General features: G+C 36.3%; 4 protein-coding genes and 1 non-coding gene across 6 annotated transcripts; 2 read left to right on the top strand and 3 right to left on the bottom strand.

Moving 5' to 3' along the window:
* Window positions 1-95: 95 nt before the first annotated feature.
* Window positions 96-1,451, bottom strand: LOC121768038 (ribonuclease H2 subunit C-like). Its single transcript, XM_042164382.1, has 4 exons — window positions 1,169-1,451; window positions 978-1,070; window positions 420-589; window positions 96-279 (listed from the first exon to the last, which is right to left on the bottom strand). Exons 1-4 carry the CDS (start codon window positions 1,335-1,337, stop codon window positions 229-231), a joined length of 483 nt encoding a protein of 160 aa, XP_042020316.1. The 5' UTR covers window positions 1,338-1,451; the 3' UTR covers window positions 96-228.
* A 272-nt stretch (window positions 1,452-1,723) lies between these two features.
* Window positions 1,724-5,794, bottom strand: LOC121766334 (exocyst complex component EXO84C-like). Its single transcript, XM_042162600.1, has 7 exons — window positions 5,541-5,794; window positions 4,825-4,919; window positions 3,474-4,515; window positions 2,788-3,312; window positions 2,471-2,659; window positions 2,219-2,355; window positions 1,724-2,136 (listed from the first exon to the last, which is right to left on the bottom strand). Exons 1-7 carry the CDS (start codon window positions 5,643-5,645, stop codon window positions 1,881-1,883), a joined length of 2,349 nt encoding a protein of 782 aa, XP_042018534.1. The 5' UTR covers window positions 5,646-5,794; the 3' UTR covers window positions 1,724-1,880.
* A 1,608-nt stretch (window positions 5,795-7,402) lies between these two features.
* LOC121769221 (zinc finger protein ZPR1-like) lies at window positions 7,403-11,420 on the bottom strand. Of its 2 annotated transcripts, XM_042165959.1 has the most exons (16): window positions 11,179-11,420; window positions 10,535-10,579; window positions 10,352-10,392; window positions 10,180-10,261; window positions 9,945-9,989; window positions 9,674-9,730; window positions 9,477-9,536; window positions 9,271-9,398; window positions 8,865-9,126; window positions 8,730-8,796; window positions 8,554-8,624; window positions 8,369-8,458; window positions 8,172-8,280; window positions 8,008-8,099; window positions 7,810-7,915; window positions 7,403-7,704 (listed from the first exon to the last, which is right to left on the bottom strand). In XM_042165959.1, the coding sequence occupies exons 1-16, from the start codon at window positions 11,296-11,298 to the stop codon at window positions 7,577-7,579; spliced, it is 1,503 nt and encodes a 500-aa protein (XP_042021893.1). In that variant the 5' UTR covers window positions 11,299-11,420; the 3' UTR covers window positions 7,403-7,576. The 2 variants fall into 2 exon arrangements, with proteins under 2 accessions (XP_042021893.1, XP_042021894.1); XM_042165960.1 differs by lacking the exon at window positions 11,179-11,420 and having other exon boundaries at window positions 10,191-10,261.
* A 99-nt stretch (window positions 11,421-11,519) lies between these two features.
* Window positions 11,520-11,592, top strand: TRNAK-UUU. The gene has a single exon. It is a non-coding gene; the product is annotated as a tRNA-Lys (tRNA).
* A 1,464-nt stretch (window positions 11,593-13,056) lies between these two features.
* Window positions 13,057-16,555, top strand: LOC121769526 (vesicle-associated membrane protein 721-like). Its single transcript, XM_042166361.1, has 5 exons — window positions 13,057-13,464; window positions 14,081-14,222; window positions 14,313-14,433; window positions 15,165-15,227; window positions 16,091-16,555. Exons 1-5 carry the CDS (start codon window positions 13,260-13,262, stop codon window positions 16,232-16,234), a joined length of 675 nt encoding a protein of 224 aa, XP_042022295.1. The 5' UTR covers window positions 13,057-13,259; the 3' UTR covers window positions 16,235-16,555.
* The last annotated feature ends 5,778 nt before the right edge of the window (window positions 16,556-22,333 follow it).

The raw sequence follows: 22,333 nt of genomic DNA, 5'->3' as shown, positions 1-22,333 counted from the left end.
TCGCGCTAGTAGGTCCACTTGTCTTACTGGTGGAAAGCATAACTTAAACACTTATTCAATCAAAAAGCAAAAGAAAAAGAAAGAGAATCAAGCCATATTTAACAGAGAAATTATTGATGGAGAATCGCATTGTGCATATTGTAAGGCATAGACAAATTGAAAGCACATTCCTGCCTAGTCAAGTTGTCACTATAATCTATATTTAGCTGAGAAAAATCAAACCAGCTCCTAATCAATGCATGCGGATTCCAGATCTTCAGCAGTTACAGTTTGATGCAGCTGCAGTTTACAAAGAGAATCCTTTAACCATGGAAACCAGAAATGTTTAATATCTTCAAATATTCATATATTGAGATTAAAATATTTGCCACACGTTGCACCTACTGCATCAAGAACTACACAATCAAACGCAAACTTACAGCATTGGCAGCAGTAAACCAATGAAAGGCGCGCAAGAATGCATCATCTTTTGAAGGGATTGCGTCATGAGTCCAGATCGTGATATCTTCAAAAGTCGCAGCTGTCTCCCAGCACTGCGAATTCGTGCCATTATTCCCTTGATCATGACCTTTCTTTCCTAGGATGAAACCTAGAAAGAATAATAGAGTTATAGCACAATTGTTTCAACTTAATGTGATAAAATGTTAGGACGTCTGTGATCAAATTTGATTACGGCGGAATCCTATTGGAACCTTTTGGCTGCACTACAGATTATATATCACTACAAATCAGATATTGTTCCAATGTGAAGTCAAAAAGAAGAATCAAAGCACAAAAGCCAAAATTAGGCAATCATATATACAGAAACAAATGACAGAGAACGCACAATTTATGCCCAATTATGCAGAATTCGTAGCGTAAAAATTAGGTCATATTTTAAAACTCAATCCACACAATATATCAACCATTTCTTCACAGAATCACACCTAATAAAAAATGGCGGAAATCTGAGGCTAAGAGAAGGCAATCACAGTTACCAGAATAGCCACGTGGAAGAGCAACAGTGGTTCCGTGCAATTTCCTCCCTCGGAAGTGCGCTTCCTCCACTTTTAGCCCATCTACCTCCATTTCTACAATTGAAGCATCAAAGCGTTGTGCTCAGTGCATACATCAGTTGTACATTAGCATAAGCTGCATAGACGAGTTGTACATTCACGGAATATCGTACCAGTGGGTTTGGGCTTGATGTAGTGAGAGACAGGGGTGGGACCATCGTGCTTGATGCAGCACGGCAGCTGATGAACTTTCCCCGTCAGGTCCGCCGCGGCACCGCCTCTGCTCAGATCGACGGCGACCGGCGCCACCATCTCCAATGATCCTTCATCTTTACCGTCCATCGAAGAGCAAAAGGAAACAACGATCGCTTTCACTCTACACTCTATCGTTAAAACAAACCCTAATTTTATACAAGCCCCTTTTGTTTCCCGCGCTTTTCAGTTGCTTAGTTCTAATTTGCCTGAATTATTTAGAATTCCCTTTAAAATTTAGAGTTAATGTCCCTAAAATTATAAATTTTGATAGAAAATTTGGTATTTCCTACCGCATATTTTATTAAAACAAGTGATTAGTTGATTGTTGTAAAAAAATTGATTTGTCACTTTTTTTCTTTCTAATTTTAAGCAAAATTATAGATCAATAAGCCAATTATGATTAGCCCAATAAAAAAAACAGTTCCGATTTAACCATGTCCCGTATCAAATAACATTAATAATCTAAAACATGCTAAAGATGAAATGCAACATGTATATATATAGGGTTACGATTACAACATTGACTGCTTGCTTGTCCAAGACAATAAATACTAGTACTACCATTACACAATGAATCTGCACTAAAACAACATACAATACCAATCGTCTCTACAAAACATTTCAGAAGCATCAATTCTCAGAATCAGTCAAAACAGGGCTATCCAATTCCTCCATTTGTGCAGAAGCAAATGACTCATCACTCTCCACTGACGACAGCGACGAGGGCGAATCGTCTGAGTCCGAGACGACTTCGTCGTCCATGATGATGTGCTCGTCGTCTTCCTCATCATCAACCTCCGACACATCCGAGCCGGAGCCCCCCATCAGAAGCTTGTTTATCGCGCCTTTTGCAGTTTCCACGAACCATTCATCCTCAGGAACCGAGCTGTCGGAAGCAAAGATTTGTCAGCGCCAGAAATATAAAGTATAGACTAGTGACCAAAGTTTTAAGGAGGAAAAACCATTACCTCTGTGGATCTACTCCTCTAGCAGCGAATGCCTTGACAGCGCGGGCAATTATGTCTGATGATATCTTGTTGAGGTGTCGAGATGGATAGCCAGCAAACCGCGCAATCTCAACAGTGAAGTGCATATCGAGTATCAACTGCAGTGGAGACGTAGTGTTATTAATCACTGTTCAATTAGCACATCGAACTATGCTTCATAGTCGGGAAGATTAATTGTTGCTAAATCAGTAAAGGGGTGTTTAGAACCCGAACCTGCTGCAAACCAACTGGGCGAAGAGGAGCTGACTCGTTCTCCAGAACTCCCCAGAATTCCTCCTCATTCGACAACCACATCACCACGGTTTCTGTCAACCTAGCCAGTAGAACCTTCTGTATCTTCTCTTTTCCTAACAGAACATCCCCTGCCACCGCGGCCAGTTGCTGCAGCTTCCCGAATAATGCCTGTGGACATAGCAAATTACAGACCACATTGCAGACAAAAAATGGTAGCTTGTGAAATTACCAGTTTGAAAGGGCACGATTGAACCCGACCAGATCAAATATTTTTCAAATTGGAGGAAGATGGTTACCTGGAATGGCAACGAAGGAAGAGGATCGGAGTTCCAGAGTAAATCTTTTCCTTTTCCACCGATATATATCTGCGCTTCTAATCTGGTCTCGCCATCTCTTGAATAAATGAAACTTAAAACATATTGTCGACAGAAATGATCCCTTAGTTTGTCGAGAGATTGTTGAAGCTGACGCCTCCATTCTTTAGGATCGATACTACTGTTAATAGGAGTCATTGCATTCTCTGTTAGACCATCTCCCGATTCTTTGCTTTCACCCAACGCGTTCCAGATTCTCGACACTACCATAGGCAATAACTCTTCGACAATTGTAAATGCAGTTCCCAATAACGCAAGCTGCTGAGAGTCTGTCTCCGCGTTGAAAGGCACATGTTCCTTTAGGTCAGTCAAGTTGTCATCTTCAGTTGCACCGGTTAAAGATTTAATCAAGACTTCCACATACTTGTCAAAAAGCTCCGATATACGTGTCAGTATGTTTCCTCCAAAGTGCAGGATGACCAAGCGAGTTAGCTGCTCGGCTATCTCCTGGACACACACGAGTAATTGGTTTGGTTAGATCTCGTGAATGTAACATTTTAAATAAGTTCCTCAAATGTCACTTTACTTGACTACAACATATTGTCGGTGCTCTTACATGACTTGTGCAGAAGGTAGAAAGATTCGATGAAAATTAGACAGTAACTCACCTTGACAGCAAAAATGAATCTCATCCCGCAATCAACAAGCAGACGATCAGATGAAGTTGCAAATGTAGAAAGAGGAGACGCCAAACGAGGTGATAGTGGCATGCTTTCATCAGTTCCGACCAAATCAAGAGCCAATTTTCTGGCCCTTCGGAAGTTTAACTCAAGCACCTCTTCAACGTAAGGTTGCAAGAGCACGAGAAGTAGCTTCGTTAGCTTCAGATCCTGCTTTTCCAATTCGGAGCAGTGGTTAAGACTTGCCTGAACAAACACACTAGCCGCACGCAAAGCAGAAGATGTCTCAGAAGGAGGCGCGTTTTCCTTGACCAATCGAACCAACGATTCTATCTCCCATTCTGCCCATTGAACTATTTTGTTACTATAAAGAGGGTTATCGCCAAACATCTGGCCAGAATCTTTGTTTGCCAATGAAATCATAGAGAAGACGAGATTAGACAGAGTGGCGGAATACGTTTCCGGATAGCAAGGGCACAGTGCAAGAAAATCTTCTATGCTTCTCTGGAGACGAGAACCGTAAGATTTCAAAAATATCTGATGTGCCAAGGGGCCCTTCCCAAGCTTCAATAAACTGGACAATACCTTCCTCAGTTCTAGAATACCAACTGAGGGCTGTCGGCTAATCTCAATGAGCTGGTTTTCAAGCATGGCTTTTCTCTTCGAGAGGGCAGACTTGAAAGAGGAGCTTTCATCAGTTGTACTATCCCCCGTCCCTTTCAGCTCGGGGTAAGTTCGCTCTTCTGTATCAATTGCATCTATTGCTTCTTCTATTTTATGCTCTGCCAGTAGAACATCCACATGCTCCAAAAACAGCATTCGTCGATCTTCCACTTCAGTTGAGAATATTCCATCAGTTTCATTAGTTAGAGGGTCCTCAGCCTCCGAGACCTCTCCACCAGCTCCACTCCATTCTTCCAATTCACGAGACACGCCACTCATTAAATCCTGGATAAGAATCCCATGGGAAGAGATATGCTTTTGGAGCTCATTTAACTCGTGCTTCATTTCAACCACTTCATCGGATAACCTACAATTACCAAAAAAAGGTATTTATACAAAGGCATACACTCGGATAACAGATTTAGGTCAAAGAGACTAAATCGGAACCAAGTCTTCTTATCGGAAAGTGATGAGTTTAACCCAATTCAGCTTATTCCTATGTAAAATATATGGTATTAAGAGAAGTTTACATTAAATACCATTCAAGATAGCAATACACTTTTTCTTATAAATCTTTACACATGTATGTGTATGAGATGATTGTACGAGCAAAATCTACATAACATCGTTCACAATATAGCCATAATACGAGCAGAAATCAAGCCGTTTCACTCACCTTAAAAAGGCCAAATACTTTGTTCGAGTATTGCTGCACAAGTTCTCAACTGCATCTTTCAAATCCAATAGCTCAAAACAGATCTTTCTGATTCCCTGCATCAATTTAAGTTGCAAATTGTCACAAAAAAAAGGAGAGGATTAAGTATTTACATTCACTCTTAAGCAGACTCACAAGACCATGAAGCATTAAACACAAACAAAACAAGAAAATAATCTCTAACAGAAAAAGGTTAAAATCTCAGTAGTAAACATAACAAATTTTTTTCTGCATTTCTGATTTGAATGGATAATTTTCCAACAAAATTCCAACATAAATGCATCTAAATGGAAGCAATCCCCCAAAACGTGAGGGCAAGAGAAGAAATAACACATTCCATATTTGATCAAGAAAATCAGGAGAAAAGGGAAGCAATTCAACAGACAGAACTAAAAACCACCAGAAAACAGTTGCTAGACAATTAAATAAAGCAGCTTAAAAAATAAATCAAGTAAAAAAAATACAACCAGGAACATTAAAATCATCCTTGACTCAAGTAATTCGCAGCCAAAAAAACAGAGGAAAATTTCCCAAAATCTCATTTTTCCGTAATTCATCAGCTCAAGTCAAATTCAAACAGATTCAGCTAAGAAAAAAGGCATTAGAGCAACTTTTCAGATCATGAAGGGAAGGAGATCCAAATTGTGCCTCAAAATTCCATCATCTTATCCGCGAACCTTTTCAGTTTTGGACTGATAGACAGTGTCGATCTTGGACTGAGGCGTGACGCTTTCCATGGAGGGGAAATCATCTTCCTCTTCGCTGCTTTCCACCATTTTCATCCTCTCTTTATTCCGCTCTTCGCGGCGAAGTTGCAGACAACTGAATTGCAGAGAGAATCGAAGCAATGCCCTGAAAATCAAGTGGAGAATCGAGCACTCGGCAGCAGGGTTCTGATTTTCGCTTTAGCAAAGGCTTTTGGTTTGAAAAGTTAAAGAACACTTTTTACTAATCTTATTTAATTTAATATAAACTTTTTTGTAAATTTTAATTATGATATGTGAATTGATTTTAAATATTCGGGCTTTGTTCGGCCCAACAAGACTTGGTATTACAGTAAGTAATTTTTTAGATTACATCATTACATAAAACTTCAAAGTTGAATCAAATTGAAGGTATAGAATTAAATGTACTTCTCAAGCTTTAATTTTAAAAAAATTTATAGAATGAATAGTGTCCATAATAGTTTTACTGTATTAGATAAAACTTGGTGATCAATTGAATATAATTATATGACATATCTATCATTATATAAGCAACTTTTTTTGCATATTTATTAAGTATCTCTTAAAAAAGTAATCTTGTGACATAATCACAAGATTACTTTTTTAAGAGATACTTAATAAATATGCAAAAAAAGTTGCTCCATCTTTCTTAACAGGAAATAAGCATTTCAATTTTCAAACTAATTCGAGGACAGGAGATTTTTTTTGTATACATATATTTAGTGTTGCCCACGGTTCAAAAACCGGCGGTTCCGGTTTTGTCGAAGGTGGAACCGGAACCGAACCGTGAGGCTATTTCACGGTTCCGGTTCGGAACCGCCGGTTTTTTCGGCGGTTTAGGCGGTTCCGGTTCGGAATCGGCGGTTTCGCGGTTCGTTTTTTTTGTTTTTTTTTTGTTTTAATTTGAAATTTGGATTTATATAACAAATTGGAACAAGACAATGTATAATTCACATAGAAATACGGCGAATAAGAAGAAAATGATATCAATTTTATTGAGTTTGAGTTGTAACGGACAACGATACATTACAAATTACAATACATATACATAATACATCTACAACAAGCGGGTATCAAAATCAAATCAGAAGGAACATGAGGACAACTTTTAAATGTAAATGAGAGATAGAGGGGGGGTATTTATAGATAAAAATGGGGTAAATGGAAGAATTTGAAATCTGAAATTAAAAAAAAAATTGAATTTCGGAAAACCGGCGGTTTCGGCGGAAAACCGCCGGAACCGCCGGTTTCCGGGCGAAAACCGCCCGGGAAAAAACCGCCGGTTCGGTCAACAAACCGTCTGCCAAAAGCTGCGCCATGTCGCCTCGTGTCCCGCGCCGCCTCCGACAGCCCCTAAACCGGCGGTTAACCGCCGGTTTTCACGGTTAACCGACGGTTAACCGCCCAAAAACCGCCAGAACCGGCCGGTTTTTCCGATGAAAAGTTGCCGCCTCCACCCATCCCCCTGCTGCCTTGATTTTCGTGCCCGAACAGGCGGTTCCGAACCGTCCCGAACCGCCGGTTCGGTGACGGTTCCAGTTCGAAAAAACTTGAACCTGAACCGGACCGTGACCCGATTTGTAACGGTTCCGGTTCGGGAAATTTGCCACGGTTCCGGTTCGGAACCGGAACCGCCGGTTCCGGTTTGCCGGTTAACCGCCGGAACCGGTGGGCATCTCTACATATATTAATAAGGTTTTTGGAAATTTGACCACACTGATGCTTTAAGTGTAAAAGTAGGCTCAAAAAATGGTGAAATAATTAAATATGCTGAATTCAGATGCTACAATGGAGAAAACACTGAACCAAAAAAATAACTAAAAAAGGACATAAGTCACACAACTATAGTAAAGATCAAAACATTGATGTTACAAGGTAACAAATGTACTACTGTGATATACCAAATCAAAACTTGGACAAAACCAACAAAATATAAGTTACAAAAAAAATACTATAAATAACAAAATTTGGTCACTAGCAAAGAGCAATCATGCATCATTCGCCTTCTCATTTGGCTCAACATTAGCAGACTCGTAAGCAGCGTCTCCAGCAGACGTATCCATGTCGTTGAGACCGAGTTCCTCGTTCTGCTCCCACGACCTCTCGTATTCCTCGACTGAACACAAGCACGATGACGTTTAAGTGGCAGGACCAGGATGGGGAGACGAACATTACAAGTTTTAAAAAATCTAAAGAAAATGGAAAACGGGGACGAACTTACATGATAACTGGGCATCGTCCTTCATTTCATCGGTCGCAGGGGCGATGAAAGAATTGGACAGTGCGTCGTCAAGAATCAAAGTCCAAGGCTCTTCCAACCTTTTCAGCTGTAAATTACAAACCAAGCAAGTAATCAATCGATATAATCCAACTGAGATCCAATGATAGAAGTTTGCTACATCATTTCAAGAATCTGCACCTGCTCGATTTTGGCCCGGAATTCTTTCCACTTGCTCCGTTTGTCATCATCCATACTATCGCCAAAAGTGAACCCGTGCACTCTCTCGAGGCCTGCAATTGGGAGTTGAAGATAAGCGTTGAAGCTAGAGACGAGATGGTGCATAAGAGGGACGAGAAACTTACTTTCACCGATCTTGGATATCAAGCCTTCGACAGTTGTGACGAGTCCGCCCAATGTGCCACTAGAAAGTTCCAGCTCGAGTTCTGGTATTACCACGGAGGCCGTATCCGACTACAATGGTGAGGACATAATTAGGAATAGCAATACAAGCACGCTAACATGAAATAGCCTTTAATGGGATAAATAACTGCTTTTGTACCTTTATCACATCGCGACTAAGATCTCTGGCATTCTTCACATGAACAACTATCTTTTTCCCTTTTTCGGGAATAGCACCACCAGGCTTGACCTGCAATGTATAAGATCAAATCATTGGTACGATGATATGAGGACACAAAAGGAACTACGAGGCCGAGACCCGTTAAGGCATGAGGTGAAACGAACCTCCGAGTTACGGTAACCACAGCCGTCACATGTGGAAGCCATAACAATCACTTCTTGGAAGTAAGGGATGTCTGTTTACAGTTAAGCTAACAACTTTGAAATGACAAAAAAGGCTTAATCAAGTGTCAAAATCCGCACTTCATGTGAGTTGAGACAGCACCAAATGCAAAGGATACTTGTCATAAACATGCGACACTCACAGCTCGCGGCACAAGCACCACAGGTGGTTGGAAAAGTCATGACCTGTTATGACAAATGTTATGATAGTTACTCCAATATTTGGATTTGATTCGCTAAACGGGAAAATGTACCTCTTCAGGGGCGGAATACCGAAATAAGGCATCTGCTATTTCCGCACTGTTACCCTGTGCAATAGCTCGGCGGCCGCCTATCGCTCCAACCGAGCCGTGTGGTTCCTCTTGTGTTACAGAAACACTGTTAGAGCCGTCCAAGTTATTTTCAACACCGGGTTCTCGTTCTGACAGGTCGGCAACATACCCTAAGGCCGCTTGTTGTTCGGGCGTTCGCTCATAGAACTTGATAGTCAAATGTGGCTCAGAAGACGGAGCGCACCTGTAAAGATTGCATCGTCACAATATGAAGTAATCATAGGATATATATGAGTCTCTGACACACAACGATATTTGAGATTCATTTGAAAGAGTTATTTTATGTATTCATTCCATATATTGCATTTAGAATCAGGGGATCTCTTACGGATTCTCAATAAAGCTGTTTCCTGCAGGATCATCGAGGGTGAAGGTAAAATGCGACTCGCCGGATGCACAAGTTCTCAGTTTCACTAAGAACCTATCGATTGCTTCAGCTGTCACGGGATCGACTCTCTGAAACAAAAGGAAATTATCATTATTAGGATGATTATAATGCCTGACAGTCAGTAAGGAAACATGAGCAAGCTTTACCTTCCGCTCTTCCTGAAGGGTCTCTAACCCCTCTATAGCTCTGACCAGTATCCCTTCTACCTATACATGCATCGGGAAATATTGCAAATTAAGCAGAGATGATGTAAACTGATTTCGAAATATGGAAGATGTAGAACCAAAAGAAAATAAACTTAGCAGTACATTCCCATGTGAAATAAGAGATACCAAAAGCATACCGTTGACAAGGAACCACGCTGAGCCTCTGGAGGAATTTCAAATTCCAATTCAGGGATCTGCAGAATCAACGAGATAAAACAGAAAAGTATCTTCAATTAGAAGAACTAAGTAAAGAAATAGAAGGAGCCGTCAATGCTATATCGTGATAATGAGGAATAGAGATTAAATGCATGACAAATGTTGAGTAACTTCATACTACAAGATAATGTATCCATGCATCTCGCAAGAGACAGCACAGTAGTGAATCAGTAAAGTGAAAAAGAAAACTACCTTGATTGTGGCAGTCTCTGATTTCACCACTTGACGATTGAACATCTGCATATAAAGACACGCATTATCATTTAGAGTTTAAGGTCATAGATTTTTCGGTTAGTATCAAATCAAAAACAGTTTTCGAACACCAAAAAAATTGCATTACAGCAAACTTCATAGAACGAACTCAGATCATTTCAAAATCGCCATTAAATAAGTGTAGCCCACAAATTCAACTACTCGAGATTACAACCTTTTTATCACCTGATGGAACATCCAGTACGTAGTGGCAGCCTTTAGGCTGGATTTCACCGGCAAATTGAACAAAATTATTCCTTAAGATAAAAGACACAAAAGGGAATAAGCATCAACGAATAAAAAACGCGGAAGATGATATCAGCCAGTACCCTTCTAGATTGAATTACCTCTCACCACAATGTGGACATTCAAAGGCTGATAGCAATATCTGCAACACAAGATATAAAAAAGGGGGGAAAGAAAAAACTTAGCATATATTATAGATAGTCGCCCAAACATACTACACGCACACATCTCTGATATAGTAGAAAAATCTGACCAAGATAGCACAACGAATAAAGGGAGTTCACCTTTCTAAAATGAGGAATTACGGTTAGCAAGAACCGAGTCGTCCCCTGCAGAAAAGTATTTCATCAGGAAAACGAAAAACATGAAAAGGTAAACAGCCACATTGCCTAAGGATCACTTACTCAAGTATTGTATTACATATAAAAAGGTAATCTAACTCTTAAACATTAAGAGCCTCATATAAATAAAGAACTAAAAACCAACTACGCTTCTCATGAAATCAATTAAAGGACTCATGCTCTAAAGCTTGATTATTTGCAGTAAGTTTCCAAAAGCAATCAACAAAAAAACATAAGAACTCAAACAACAAGCAAGAAGAGAGCTTGAACCTGTCAAATCTATACAAAAAAAGCAAAGAGAAATAGCTAAAATCACAAATTAGCTAGGATCCTCAAGAGATATAGTCTTCACAAATCAACCTACATGTTTGTGCGCCTTCCCCACAGTCAAAACAAGCAATAAAACATAAATTCAAATTAAGTTTAAAAAACAAATCTTGCAACCCTAGAGAAAAACCCAGATGATATATTGAAGAATCGCCAGCAAAATGCATACTAAACAACACAAGAATTCCGAAAAGAGATGGTTTGAAACAAGCCAATGCGCTAAAATAACAATGAATTTGATGAAATCGAACAAAGCATACGTTTTCACGGCAGCGCATGCAGAGGCTCTCGACTTCGTAGAGGGGGGCGTTGAAATCATCGGCCGAAATTGCCTCCACCACAGAGCCCACGTCGACGATTTGGGGCGGGTTGGTCTCCATTGACAGTTATGTATTGCTATTGGAATTTGCTTTTTGAAATATTTTGCTCTGCCGCTCTTTAGAGACAAGAGGTGGGAAGGAGGCGGCGAGGTTGAGGAACGTATTTGAAGGAGTGAGACCGAGAATCTATCGAGTGTAAGAACTAAGAAGGGTGATTCTGCTTTTTCTATATTCACTTAAACAAATTAGATATTTTAATCATTCAATCAATTCGACATGTAGCCGTCTTAGCTCAGCTGGTAGAGCGCGTGGCTTTTAACCACGTGGTCGTGGGTTCGATTCCCACAGACGGCGTTGTTTTAGTTATTGACTGACATTAAACGACGCCGTTACTTTCTTCTTCTGTTTTGGATTACTCAATTTCTTACTTGACATTAAGTAAGAATAAAATGTGTTTTAAGTATTAATGAAATTTGCAATAGAGTAGGAATAGTGGAATACTCACTCTACATGGCTTACAATGATGTTGTACTATTTTGTTTTATAGTAATGTGTTTTTTCAATTAAACTCCAAATAAATTTAAATTCATATAATGTTAAATATGCTTGATAGGATTTTCATATGTGAGCTTATAATAAGTTTCAACTAGTCGTAAATTGTTAGTAACTTTTATTGAGTGGTTGACACAATTTAAAGAAAACTATCTACACGTGTGCTGATCAGTATTGTAGGCTACAGCCAATGGATTGAAATTAATCCCATTTTATTCATTACCAAATACTCCATTACGCACTTAGATAACTCCTCAAAACATATGTACCAACATTATTATTGGATGTGATGTAAATGGAGTATAACATATGTCTTCTTATATAGGTATATCCGTCCCTTGTGATTCATGTTGTATTTAACTTTAAATGGAGGGCTATTGATTTGGATACAAACAATGATAGTATTTCAACGATGCATATAAAATTCAATAGTGGATTATCATACAGACTTATTCATACACATGCTGTCACACATCATATAGAATAATGAAATTGGTATGGTCTTGACTTATAGATCTTGATTTTTCCACTTACATGATTAATTTCGGCCAATTGAACTCAATATATGTGGGGATAAGTTACTCTTCAAATTGTGCTTTAGAAAATAAAACAATGTTGTTGGATTCAGTATAGTAACGGTTATAAGCAGTGCAGTCCACAATAAATAAAATAATTTATTTTTTACTCAAAAAGAAATAAAAAGTAATCCCAAACGTAGTGGAAGAAATGTAACGTTGATGTAAACCATACGCCACCGTGCAACTTAATCCAAACCAAAAAAATCCAATCTAAATAGTTGAATTAAGATAAAGAAAAAGAAGGTGATTTTTGATAAATAAGTTGAGTTACTATATAAAAAATTGTAGGTAAATAAGTATCTCTTTAACTTAATAATTTTAATTTAGATAATAGACATTTCCGAACAAACAATAAATTAAAGTATTTAAAAGGTCAAAAACTGCATTTTTGATATAGTTCAAACATTTTCAACATGTTGGTCAAATCAAGATTATCTAAAAAATATTTAAGCATAACTTAATACTTACGAAATATTCAACACTAGATAATTATTATAAAAAAATGCTAGTTTGAATATATAAGCAACATTAAATTTCAGAAGTTCAAAGTCAAATCTCTCTATTTGTAGTTCAAGCCATTTCAATATAATTTTCCGATTTAAGATTTGTCTAAAAATATTTAAGCAGCGAAATTAATTATAAATGCTATAATTGTCATAGTCGAGAAAATTATTTATTGCTTTACCCGCGTCGACGGTCTTGTTTTACTCTCCCAAATACAAAAGCATTTCGTTAGAGAGAGAGAGAGGAGCAGAAAAGGGGGTTCCACTCTCTTGAGATTCAACTAAAGTGTGATTCATCTCGAGATCTAGCAAGGAAGGAATTTGTGCGGTCGATAAGATCCCTATTGCAGCGGTGCGAATTGAATCAGGACTCTGAATACAGTTGAGAATGGGGCAAAACAGCCGGAAGACGCTGATCTACGCGCTGGTGGCGCGCGGAACGCCGTCGGTGGTGCTGGCGGAGTACACGGAGTTCAGCGGGAACTTCAATTCGATAGCGTATCAGTGCCTCCAGAAGCTTCCAGCCTCCAACAACAAGTTCACCTACAACTGCGACAATCACACCTTCAATTACCTCGTTCATGACGGATTCAGTAAGCCTGATTATCGTTGTTTTCAACCTAGTTGATTGAGGCGGTTTGGAGTTTTCGTTTATTGTTGTTATCGTATAGCTTTGTTGATTGATGCGGTTTGGAGTTTTCGTTTATTGTTGTTATCGTATAGCTTATTTGCTTTTATGCGGTTTGCCGTTTTGTTCGGTTTGAATCGGAAGATGCTGGATTTTATTTGTTTTGTTTTGTTGGAATCGCTACTTGGTTGGATTGATGCGAATGCTTAGTTTATATGCTCGTGTAGATTTGTTAGCTGTTGATTCATACAATGATTTATATGTTTTATTGATCATATTGCAATATTCTATAATTTGAGGTGGGCTTATGGTTAGTCTTAACTCTATGTCTTGCTGTATAAACGACTATATGATTCGGTATCATAATTGATTTTAACTGATTCATGAAATCGATGTGTAAACTTGGTCTAACATAGATCTATCTCTGCCAAAGTGATTGAATCATTTACAACGAGTCATTAATTCGTTGTTGTATTTTGCTATTAATACTTATTTGGCACCTGATTAATGTTGAATAAGTGCATTATCAAGCAATAAAGTTAATTGTTGCCCTAACTTCCTAGTTTCTGCTTTCTATGCAGCTTACTGTGTTGTTGCTGAAGAGTCAGCTGGAAGGCAGCTTCCTATGGCTTTTTTAGAACGCATAAAGGATGACTTTGTAGCGAAATATGGTGGAGGGAAGGCTGCAACAGCTCCTGCGAATGGCCTTAACAAAGAATTTGGGTGCATAAATTTCTGATATAACTTGTGTTATCTGCTTGTTCACTGAATGAATATGTTTATTAAAATTAATGTGGAAAACATGTGTTGCAGACCAAAATTGAAGGAACAAATGCTATACTGCATCGAGCACCCCGAGGAGATTAGCAAATTTGCAAAGGTCAAGGCTCAGGTTTCAGAAGTGAAAGGTGTTATGATGGAAAATATCGAGAAGGTATAGAGACCACTGTTGCATCTTGTACAAGGACTTCTATAGCTGATGTGTTGTTAACTTTGTTCAGGAAGCCTGAATTGTAGGTGTTGTATGTTCAATTAATTCATTCTGGTCAGTCGCTCTGACTGAGACATCACTTAGCTCATATGCAGGTGGAACTGTTTATGTCTATTTGGTGTGTTTGTTAAATCGATACGGGGCTGCATGCTGAAAGTAGGATAATATAACATCCTCTGCCAATGTTATCAAATAGCGGATATGGCGGCGCCATGGCGCTATGGCATGGTGTTCGGTGGTGGAAACGCCATAGCACCGCCATATCCGACATTTGACAACATTGCGTGTGTATTGTATTTAGGAATGGGGCATTATGCAAGAAACATGGAGGTTAGAGTTGTATTTTATACTTTATTAATTGTTTAAAGTGTTTTAGATGTTATATTTTAATTATTTTCTAATTTCTGAATTATATATACATATATAAGTATTATTTTATTTATTTAATTATTGACCGCCATATCCGCCATACTAATACGCCATATCCCTGTGGCGGTTTTTAGGCGAACCGCCATAAGCCGCCATACGAATAGTCCTCTACACAAACACACACAAAGCATTCTAAAAATTCATATGAATATCATATCTGTTTTCTAGTTTATCAGTTTCACTTGAACCAGAAAAGGCTGCATCTTCAAAGTAAGATACCATTTCTTCGTAATTGTCTAATGCAGGTTCTAGATCGCGGTGAGAAGATAGAGCTTCTGGTGGATAAGAGTGAAAACCTTCATCATCAGGTATATCTGTATGCAGATACATCTGCACACGCCTTGTGTTTATTGTATCAATGTTTATGCCATTATGTATTGTTTTCAGCTGCGTGGTACTGGTTGCTTTAAACTTTCGTATGTGACTAATCTCTTACACACAATATCTGTTTCTTTGCCTCATTTCCCCCCTAACATATCCGACCATAAAAAAATCCATCTCCAATTTTCAGCCCAACACTAATTTAAAAACTCCCGGTTTTCCCACAATCTTGGAACACACCTAGATGCCTTGATACCAATCCCCATGCATTGAATAAAGAAGATTTGAAGTAACATGATTTGATTATTTGAGGAATAAAGGCAGCAGCAAATAAATAGGAATAAAATCAGCATAATTGTGGACTATGAATAAAATCAGCATAATTGTGGACTATGAATAAAATCAGCATAAATAGGAACACACCTAGATGCCTTGTTGACTATGAATTGATTTGATTATGCATCATGTTTCTCTAATTTAAGTAAGTAGGATTTGAAGGGATTTGAATAAATAAGATGTGATTTGAATCAATTGTTGACTATGAATTGATTGAGAAAGGTATCCAGAAAAGATCAATTGTTATCGGTGAATACCATAGGCCATTATGCCTCGGTGAGAGGATTATTTGGCCTCCTAGGAGGATTGTCTCTTTTATTTGTTTCAGTATTTCGAGTCAAGTTATATCCCAATCCAGTTTTTATTCAAACATATTTTCTTCCTGCCTTCACTTCATATCGTGCCTCCTTGTGTCCGCTCTAATATGAGTTGTCTTTAATGTATTGCTTCTTGATTATTATTTTTTTGCGAAGATAGTCACATCTATCTATTCTTCACTGTGTTTTTGGATCAGGCCCAGGACTTCAGAAACACCGGAACACAAATCAGGAGAAAAATGTGGTTGCAAAACATGAAGATCAAACTGATCGTTTTGGCAATCATCATTGCGCTGATCCTCATAATAGTTCTCTCGGTCTGCAAGGGGTTCAAGTGTTGAAAATTCATTCGTTTACTCACTCGTCATAATCATATGCAGATCTCGTGTGCTGAATCATCCACGGCAGTCAGTCTGAAACACTTGTGCATCTTTTGTACGTGTATAAAGCAGTAAAACTATACACCATGTTTGCTAGGAGACCTCTTTTTGATTTAGGTATGCCGATTTAAATAACAACTATCATCATATATTCTGCTACCCCTAACGCCATTTTTATCTGCTAATGTATCCTATTTATGCCGACTCTCGTGTGTAATGATAACTGTGGCCATTATTGATCGGCTTTATGGTTATAAACTAGAGCGTCTCTCGTTTGATAAACGATAGATTGTCTGACAAGTCCAGATTCATCTCCGGTTCAATGCACGAGCGAGATGGATCTGATAGATCAAGATTCGTCTCCCGTCCAATGCATAAGGCTGAATAAATATGTTAAGTTGCATCGAACTTGTCCGTGCTTGGATATCAAGTACACTATCGGAACAGCTTTCAAATTTGTGAGCTTAAAAAAAACACAAATCCGAAAAACCAAAGTTGTAAATAGTAAGACTCAAATCTTGATTTCACTTACACTAGCTGGATAAAGTTAATTCAGTATAATTAAATTAATTGAACAGTATTTTCAAAAGTACCATACTCCTAAATTCGGCCCAAGTATTGAGTACAGAGTCCAAATCTGTAGGGCTAGAGGCACATGGATTACTCTATAGTCTCATTTAAATTAAGCCCAATTAAATGTCACAAAAAAGTGGGTGAGCAGTCATAATTAGTAGGTAGCATGTTGGCCCAATAATGGGTTAGTAGCATGCCCTACTAAATGCATTCAAAATCTTCAATCATGCACTTCAACCCAAGTACAACGAAATGCTAGTTCAATTAGGAGAAAATATGGAGTAGGTATAATAACAATCCTGTATCCCTAATCTTAACTCTTAATGCCAATTAATCATACTGGCCGTTGCTATTGATCTTTTATTTTTACTTTCAGACAGATTTTAGGTCGACGATTTTTTTGGCACGACAAAACTTCGTCAGTCCCAAACAAATACATATACCGAGCTATCGAACGGCTTGAAGCAGCTCGATTTTGGTTCATTCTTTCATGCCCGGCCGATTTTTGACCCAACCTGATTCGACTATTAGAGCATCCACATCCGTTCTCTTGCCAACGAGCACGGATGTGGGTCCGGACCCACTTTTACTCCATGCTCTTAGGCAAGAGCACAACAGCCACAACCGTGCTCTTCCGCAAGGACATACTCAAAGGTCCCACCATTCTATTATTCAATTTAAATAAAAACATTTCCACAATATTAAAATGCATTAAAAATACTCAAAATACTATTACTAATTATTAAAAAATTAAAATTACATAATTAAGATCCTAAAAATTAAAAATTTAATAATTAAAATCTTATAAATTAAAAATTACATAATTTAAATCCTAAAAATTAAAAATTACATAATTAAATTCATAAAATTAAAAAAACCCACTACTCGTGGCCGAATTTCGCCCAAATGGATGATGAATGTGTGTATTTATAGATGATTTTGGGATTAATTTTTTTAAAAAAAATAAAAAAAATGTTAATAAAATCTGTATATTTTTGGGAATCCGTTTTTTTGTATTATTTTCGATTTTTTTAAAAAAGAAAAAGAAAATGCCAACGGTCAATAGAAATGTGCCAAACCGCCCTACTCGCTGGCACGAACGTGCTTTTAGCTAAGAGCACGTCCGTGCCAGCGGCAAGAGCGCAGCGACGGATAGGGGTGTCCTTGCCAGCGGCACGGACGGACCCTGCTTACCGACGTGGATGCTATTAGACCGACGTCTCTTTTCAAACAGCCCTTGCCCTCATTGTCATTAGGAAGACTTCAACTTTTTAATAAATCACATAAAATCTAAATAAAGTTGCAACATCTTCAACAAATTGGAATATTGTTTTTCTAGGGTGACCCACAAACAGTGGCATTGGTTGTTAACTTATTATAAGTGGGTGATTGCTGACCTGACCAAGGCAACAAATCTGCTCAAACATGAGCCTATAAATCAAATTATTTTATTTAATCAGCAGCCCCAAACAGATAAACATCAAACAAACACATTACCACAGAGTCACAATCAAGTTTGGTTTCCTTTTATTATCAACAAACATTATTTCAAGATTTTGGGGTTATTTGATTCCACGTTTGTTACTGCTATTTTGTTGCATTCATGGCTGCTTTTTGGATATGTATAGAGTTGGTGACATTTCAGTCAATAATATGAAAACAACGACGGTCCATACACAATAAATTAATCAATAATTATTTTTTTTTACAACTCTCTGCAAGAAATAAATGCTATTGTAATAATAATTCATAAACAAGGACAGGTGAGACTCGTTCTTGAAAGTTCAATATCACTATGCAGCTTTAAAGAAAATTATTTAATTTTTTTACTAAAGTCAAGAAAAGTATCATTTGTGGGAGTGAGTGACATCAATTATTCGAAGGGGTTGCAACTGTTTAAGAAAATGACAATTGCTTGCCTAATTTATATAAATAGCATTTTGTTAGTTGTTTTTTTATCACGTAATGAAGGTTCACATCTATCATAAATGACGTGGGACTAGATATTCTTGGTTTAGGTTGTATCAAATTTAATTATATATGTAAAAATATAAAATTACTATAGTCAAATAAATATTTATATGGGTTTCTTAGAAAAAGGAGAAAGTTTATTGCATCTTAAGCCATGTTGACCAAATTTTCTTAATCTTAAGTTGACAAGAAAACCATTCTTTGATGTATCATATATATATATATATATATGCCATGATTCACAACTAGTTCACATGTTAATTAAATATGTTCCAACTCATGTAAGGTCAAGTCTTCATATTTGACGATCTCCAAAAATAGTGTTTTTCCCTTCAAATGAAAGAAAAAACCATCCACTTTTACAGCATTGATGTGGAATTCTAGACGAACTTATGGTAACGATTTGACCTAACCATGAGGCTATAGGCATTTTTTCTGATTCTCGTATAATCTATACTAATCTAAAATGCAAGTTTGATGAAAAGTCCTTAATACCCTTTTTGGGGGGGAAATGAAAAGATGATGTGTCTTCTATTCAAAAATAATTTTTTAAGGTAAAAACAATTGGACAAATAATAGCCCAATAAAATGCTAACTTCTTGAAGAAGTGTTAAAACACATTTACATAGTGCACTACCATTAAATTTATTTATAATTAAGTTATTAAATTTATATATTAATTAGCCTTATATTTGAGTTAAATTGAAATCGTGCTAGAGAGTTTAGTTTGCCTTCCATTTATTTAGGTTAAAATTGAGATTTAATCATTTATTGCAATACTTTTTAATATAAAGAGTAGTGTAAATTCTCACATTATTCAAAACAAACAAGATGCATAAAATATTATCGTTATTTTAAGTGATAGTAGTAATTTACTTTTTATACGTATATGTGGCGGGTAGTAAGAAATTTATTCTTTCCAATATAAAAAATTTATTTAGTCTTTGAAAATGTATATCAAGTTATGCTATGGTATGAAATTAAAAGAAATAAATAAACAGTCAACTAAAATGTGATTATTGGATAATACAAATTTTCTAACTTGACTTCTCAAAGAAGTTTTAAATTTATATGATTTAAATTATTCATATATTTAATGTGGATATGTTTAATATTCCATATATTTTTTTCAAGTTAATTTTTTATAAATTAAGCTATTAAATTTATATATTAATTTACCTTTTATTTGGATTAATGACTTGCATAACACTTTCAATAAACATCTTTACTCACACATATTTTCTTTATTTGTATATCTTATTCTAATTAATTCATACTCTTTGATCATTAGTCACACATCTTATTAAAATCATTAAATTTATTATTTTTACTTCACTTAGATTATAAATTAAAATTGCATAAATGTTTCATTCACTGGGGAGTAGTAAATTCTTCATTTTGAGTGAGACACGATAAGTACATTTCTGTTTTTTTAAATCTCCATATATCTTTCAATTCTTATTTCCTATATATTTATTATATTTTAGTTGACTGTATTTGAAACTCTTATGTCTCGTGCATAGCTCGAGTGTTAATACTAGCATATACAGATGCACAGTGTCATGATTTTCCATTATGAACATATCTCCAACAGGTCCAAATAAGGAGGCTGTCATCTTAGAGTGTCAACAATTACTATTTCAGAAGCATGACACATGTAGCTCATAAATTTTCAATGTTTCATACTTTTGTGATTTGTTTTTTTTTCCCTTTTTTTTCTTGTATTTAACTTTAGCTACAATATTTCTACTCCATTTTGTATTTTAGTTTTGTTTCTGCACTGCTAGCTTTAAATGATTTTAGTTTAAGCATTTCTACCCATCATTCATTTGATTTCACTCTATAAATTTGGTTGGCAAAATAAATTAAAAAAATATATATAATAGTATTAATTAAATAATGTGAGTTGAATGTGACAATTGAATAAATGAAAATGGGGCAAAGCAACGTGCATGGCGTGAACACAAATACACGTTTGTTTAATCATAATCAAGTAGTAGTCATGGTCCAAGATACGGGTTGCGGGTCCCGACCCATATTACTATTTTGTTTCTTTATTAATTATGCTTTAAATTGATTGAACAACACAACTCCACTATTGTTTTTTCATTTAAGCCAAAACAGAAAAAGGGTCCTTCCTCTAATATGGCACCACATAAATACAAATTACTCTAAATTATCATATTGCATTTTACAGATATGAAAATGTGACATGAGTTGGGCCCACCCATAGCAAGAAATTGAAATTGAAATTGAAATTGAAATTAAATTTATTGTGATTGTGGAAGATGATAGTAACTCGGGATCGTGTGTGTGGTTTTCTTGTCTATTCATAAATTTTTTAAAAAATGTCACATCTTTTCATTGGTATTTTCTTCTATTGTTAGATTTTTTTATTGTTATTTGAATGTATGGAGTTATCCGTACGAGATATCCATTAATCAGTTGTGGGTTGATCGACCCATCTATGATAAATTTGAAAATTAGTAATTATGAGACAAATATTCAGCTTTGTGTGAAAGCCAATTTATTGTCTATACAAGTTATTTGCAATATATTACAGCTTAAAAATTGTAGATATACTCGAACTTGGATAATAATGAAGACATCATCCAATAATTTAAGAAATGCATAGTTAATTATAAGTGACACTGATATATTATCAAATTTGGATGCCATGGTGAAACTCACTAAGCATGTAACTTGACGTGCATAATCCAACTATTAAACATACTAGTAATAAATTTTGTGTTATATTCAAAGTTGGAATGTTTCATTTGAATTTTTAGAAGTGGGTACATCTGTATTGAGAGACTTAATTTAATTTTAATATTTGAATGAGATGTGAAGAAACAACTAGTAAACTAATCAGTTGATGAGCTATTACGCCTCATTAGTTTAGATGTTTGATGATTTGTATAGAAAATGTCGATTTATTTGAATAATATAATGTGCAATATTTGAACGCAACGTTAACGTTTCGGCTGCTTTTGTTTGGTTTCGATTCATTTGTATTAATTGTCAAAGGACAGATGCATAGAGAAAGTGAGGCATAGAAAAGTAAAGTAAAAGAAATTTCTAGCCAACTTTCTTGGCTAAGTTGATAAGCTATCTAGAATGAGATTTAGGTATATATATAAAAAAAAATAGAATTGAATAAATAAGTAATATAAAATTAATAATTGTATCACCTAATATATGAAAAGGACTTGAGGGCGTTTGGATAATCTTTTTTTATGTTGACGAGCTTACTTATAAGCAATAACATAAAATAAAATAAATTAAAGGGGAACTAAAATAGTCAAATAAAAATAGATGCATGGCGTATATATTGAAATTAACTAAATAAAGGAGTACAAAAATTGTGCTTAATGGAATTCAAATAATTAAAAAATTCATCTACTATAAATCTTCCTAATCCAAAGATTAAAAATAGTTCTACTATAAAGATAATTGTTACTTTTTGTAATTACCTTGTAACGTTTATTTATATAAATGCAAGGTGATATGAATATA

This window comes from Salvia splendens, chromosome 15 (assembly GCF_004379255.2).
Source record: "Salvia splendens isolate huo1 chromosome 15, SspV2, whole genome shotgun sequence".
In the NCBI taxonomy this organism is placed as follows: domain Eukaryota; kingdom Viridiplantae; phylum Streptophyta; class Magnoliopsida; order Lamiales; family Lamiaceae; genus Salvia; species Salvia splendens.
The sequence above is the reverse complement of the archived record's forward strand: the minus strand, read 5'-3'. Positions and strand labels throughout refer to the sequence as shown.

Bases quoted from the DNA above. Each gene is read 5' to 3' on its own strand.
- LOC121769526 (XM_042166361.1), top strand. From the start codon at position 13,260: ATGGGGCAAAACAGCCGGAAGACGCTGATCTACGCGCTGGTGGCGCGC. The intron at 13,465-14,080 runs GTAAGCCTGATT...CTTTCTATGCAG, and splicing joins CCTCGTTCATGACGGATTCA to CTTACTGTGTTGTTGCTGAA. The intron at 14,223-14,312 runs GTGCATAAATTT...CATGTGTTGCAG, and splicing joins GGCCTTAACAAAGAATTTGG to ACCAAAATTGAAGGAACAAA.
- LOC121769221 (XM_042165959.1), bottom strand. From the start codon at position 11,298: ATGGAGACCAACCCGCCCCAAATCGTCGACGTGGGCTCTGTGGTGGAG. The intron at 9,731-9,944 runs GTAGTTTTCTTT...TTGATTCTGCAG, and splicing joins CAGAGACTGCCACAATCAAG to ATCCCTGAATTGGAATTTGA. The intron at 8,459-8,553 runs GTTCGTTTCACC...TATACATTGCAG, and splicing joins GTGGTTACCGTAACTCGGAG to GTCAAGCCTGGTGGTGCTAT.
- LOC121768038 (XM_042164382.1), bottom strand. From the start codon at position 1,337: ATGGACGGTAAAGATGAAGGATCATTGGAGATGGTGGCGCCGGTCGCC. The intron at 1,071-1,168 runs GTACGATATTCC...CTTCAATTGTAG, and splicing joins CATCAAGCCCAAACCCACTG to AAATGGAGGTAGATGGGCTA. The intron at 280-419 runs GTAAGTTTGCGT...TGTAAACTGCAG, and splicing joins GGTTTACTGCTGCCAATGCT to CTGCATCAAACTGTAACTGC.
- LOC121766334 (XM_042162600.1), bottom strand. From the start codon at position 5,645: ATGAAAATGGTGGAAAGCAGCGAAGAGGAAGATGATTTCCCCTCCATG. The intron at 4,516-4,824 runs GTGAGTGAAACG...TGGTAATTGTAG, and splicing joins AAGTATTTGGCCTTTTTAAG to GTTATCCGATGAAGTGGTTG. The intron at 2,660-2,787 runs GTAACCATCTTC...CTATGTCCACAG, and splicing joins TTCCTTCGTTGCCATTCCAG to GCATTATTCGGGAAGCTGCA.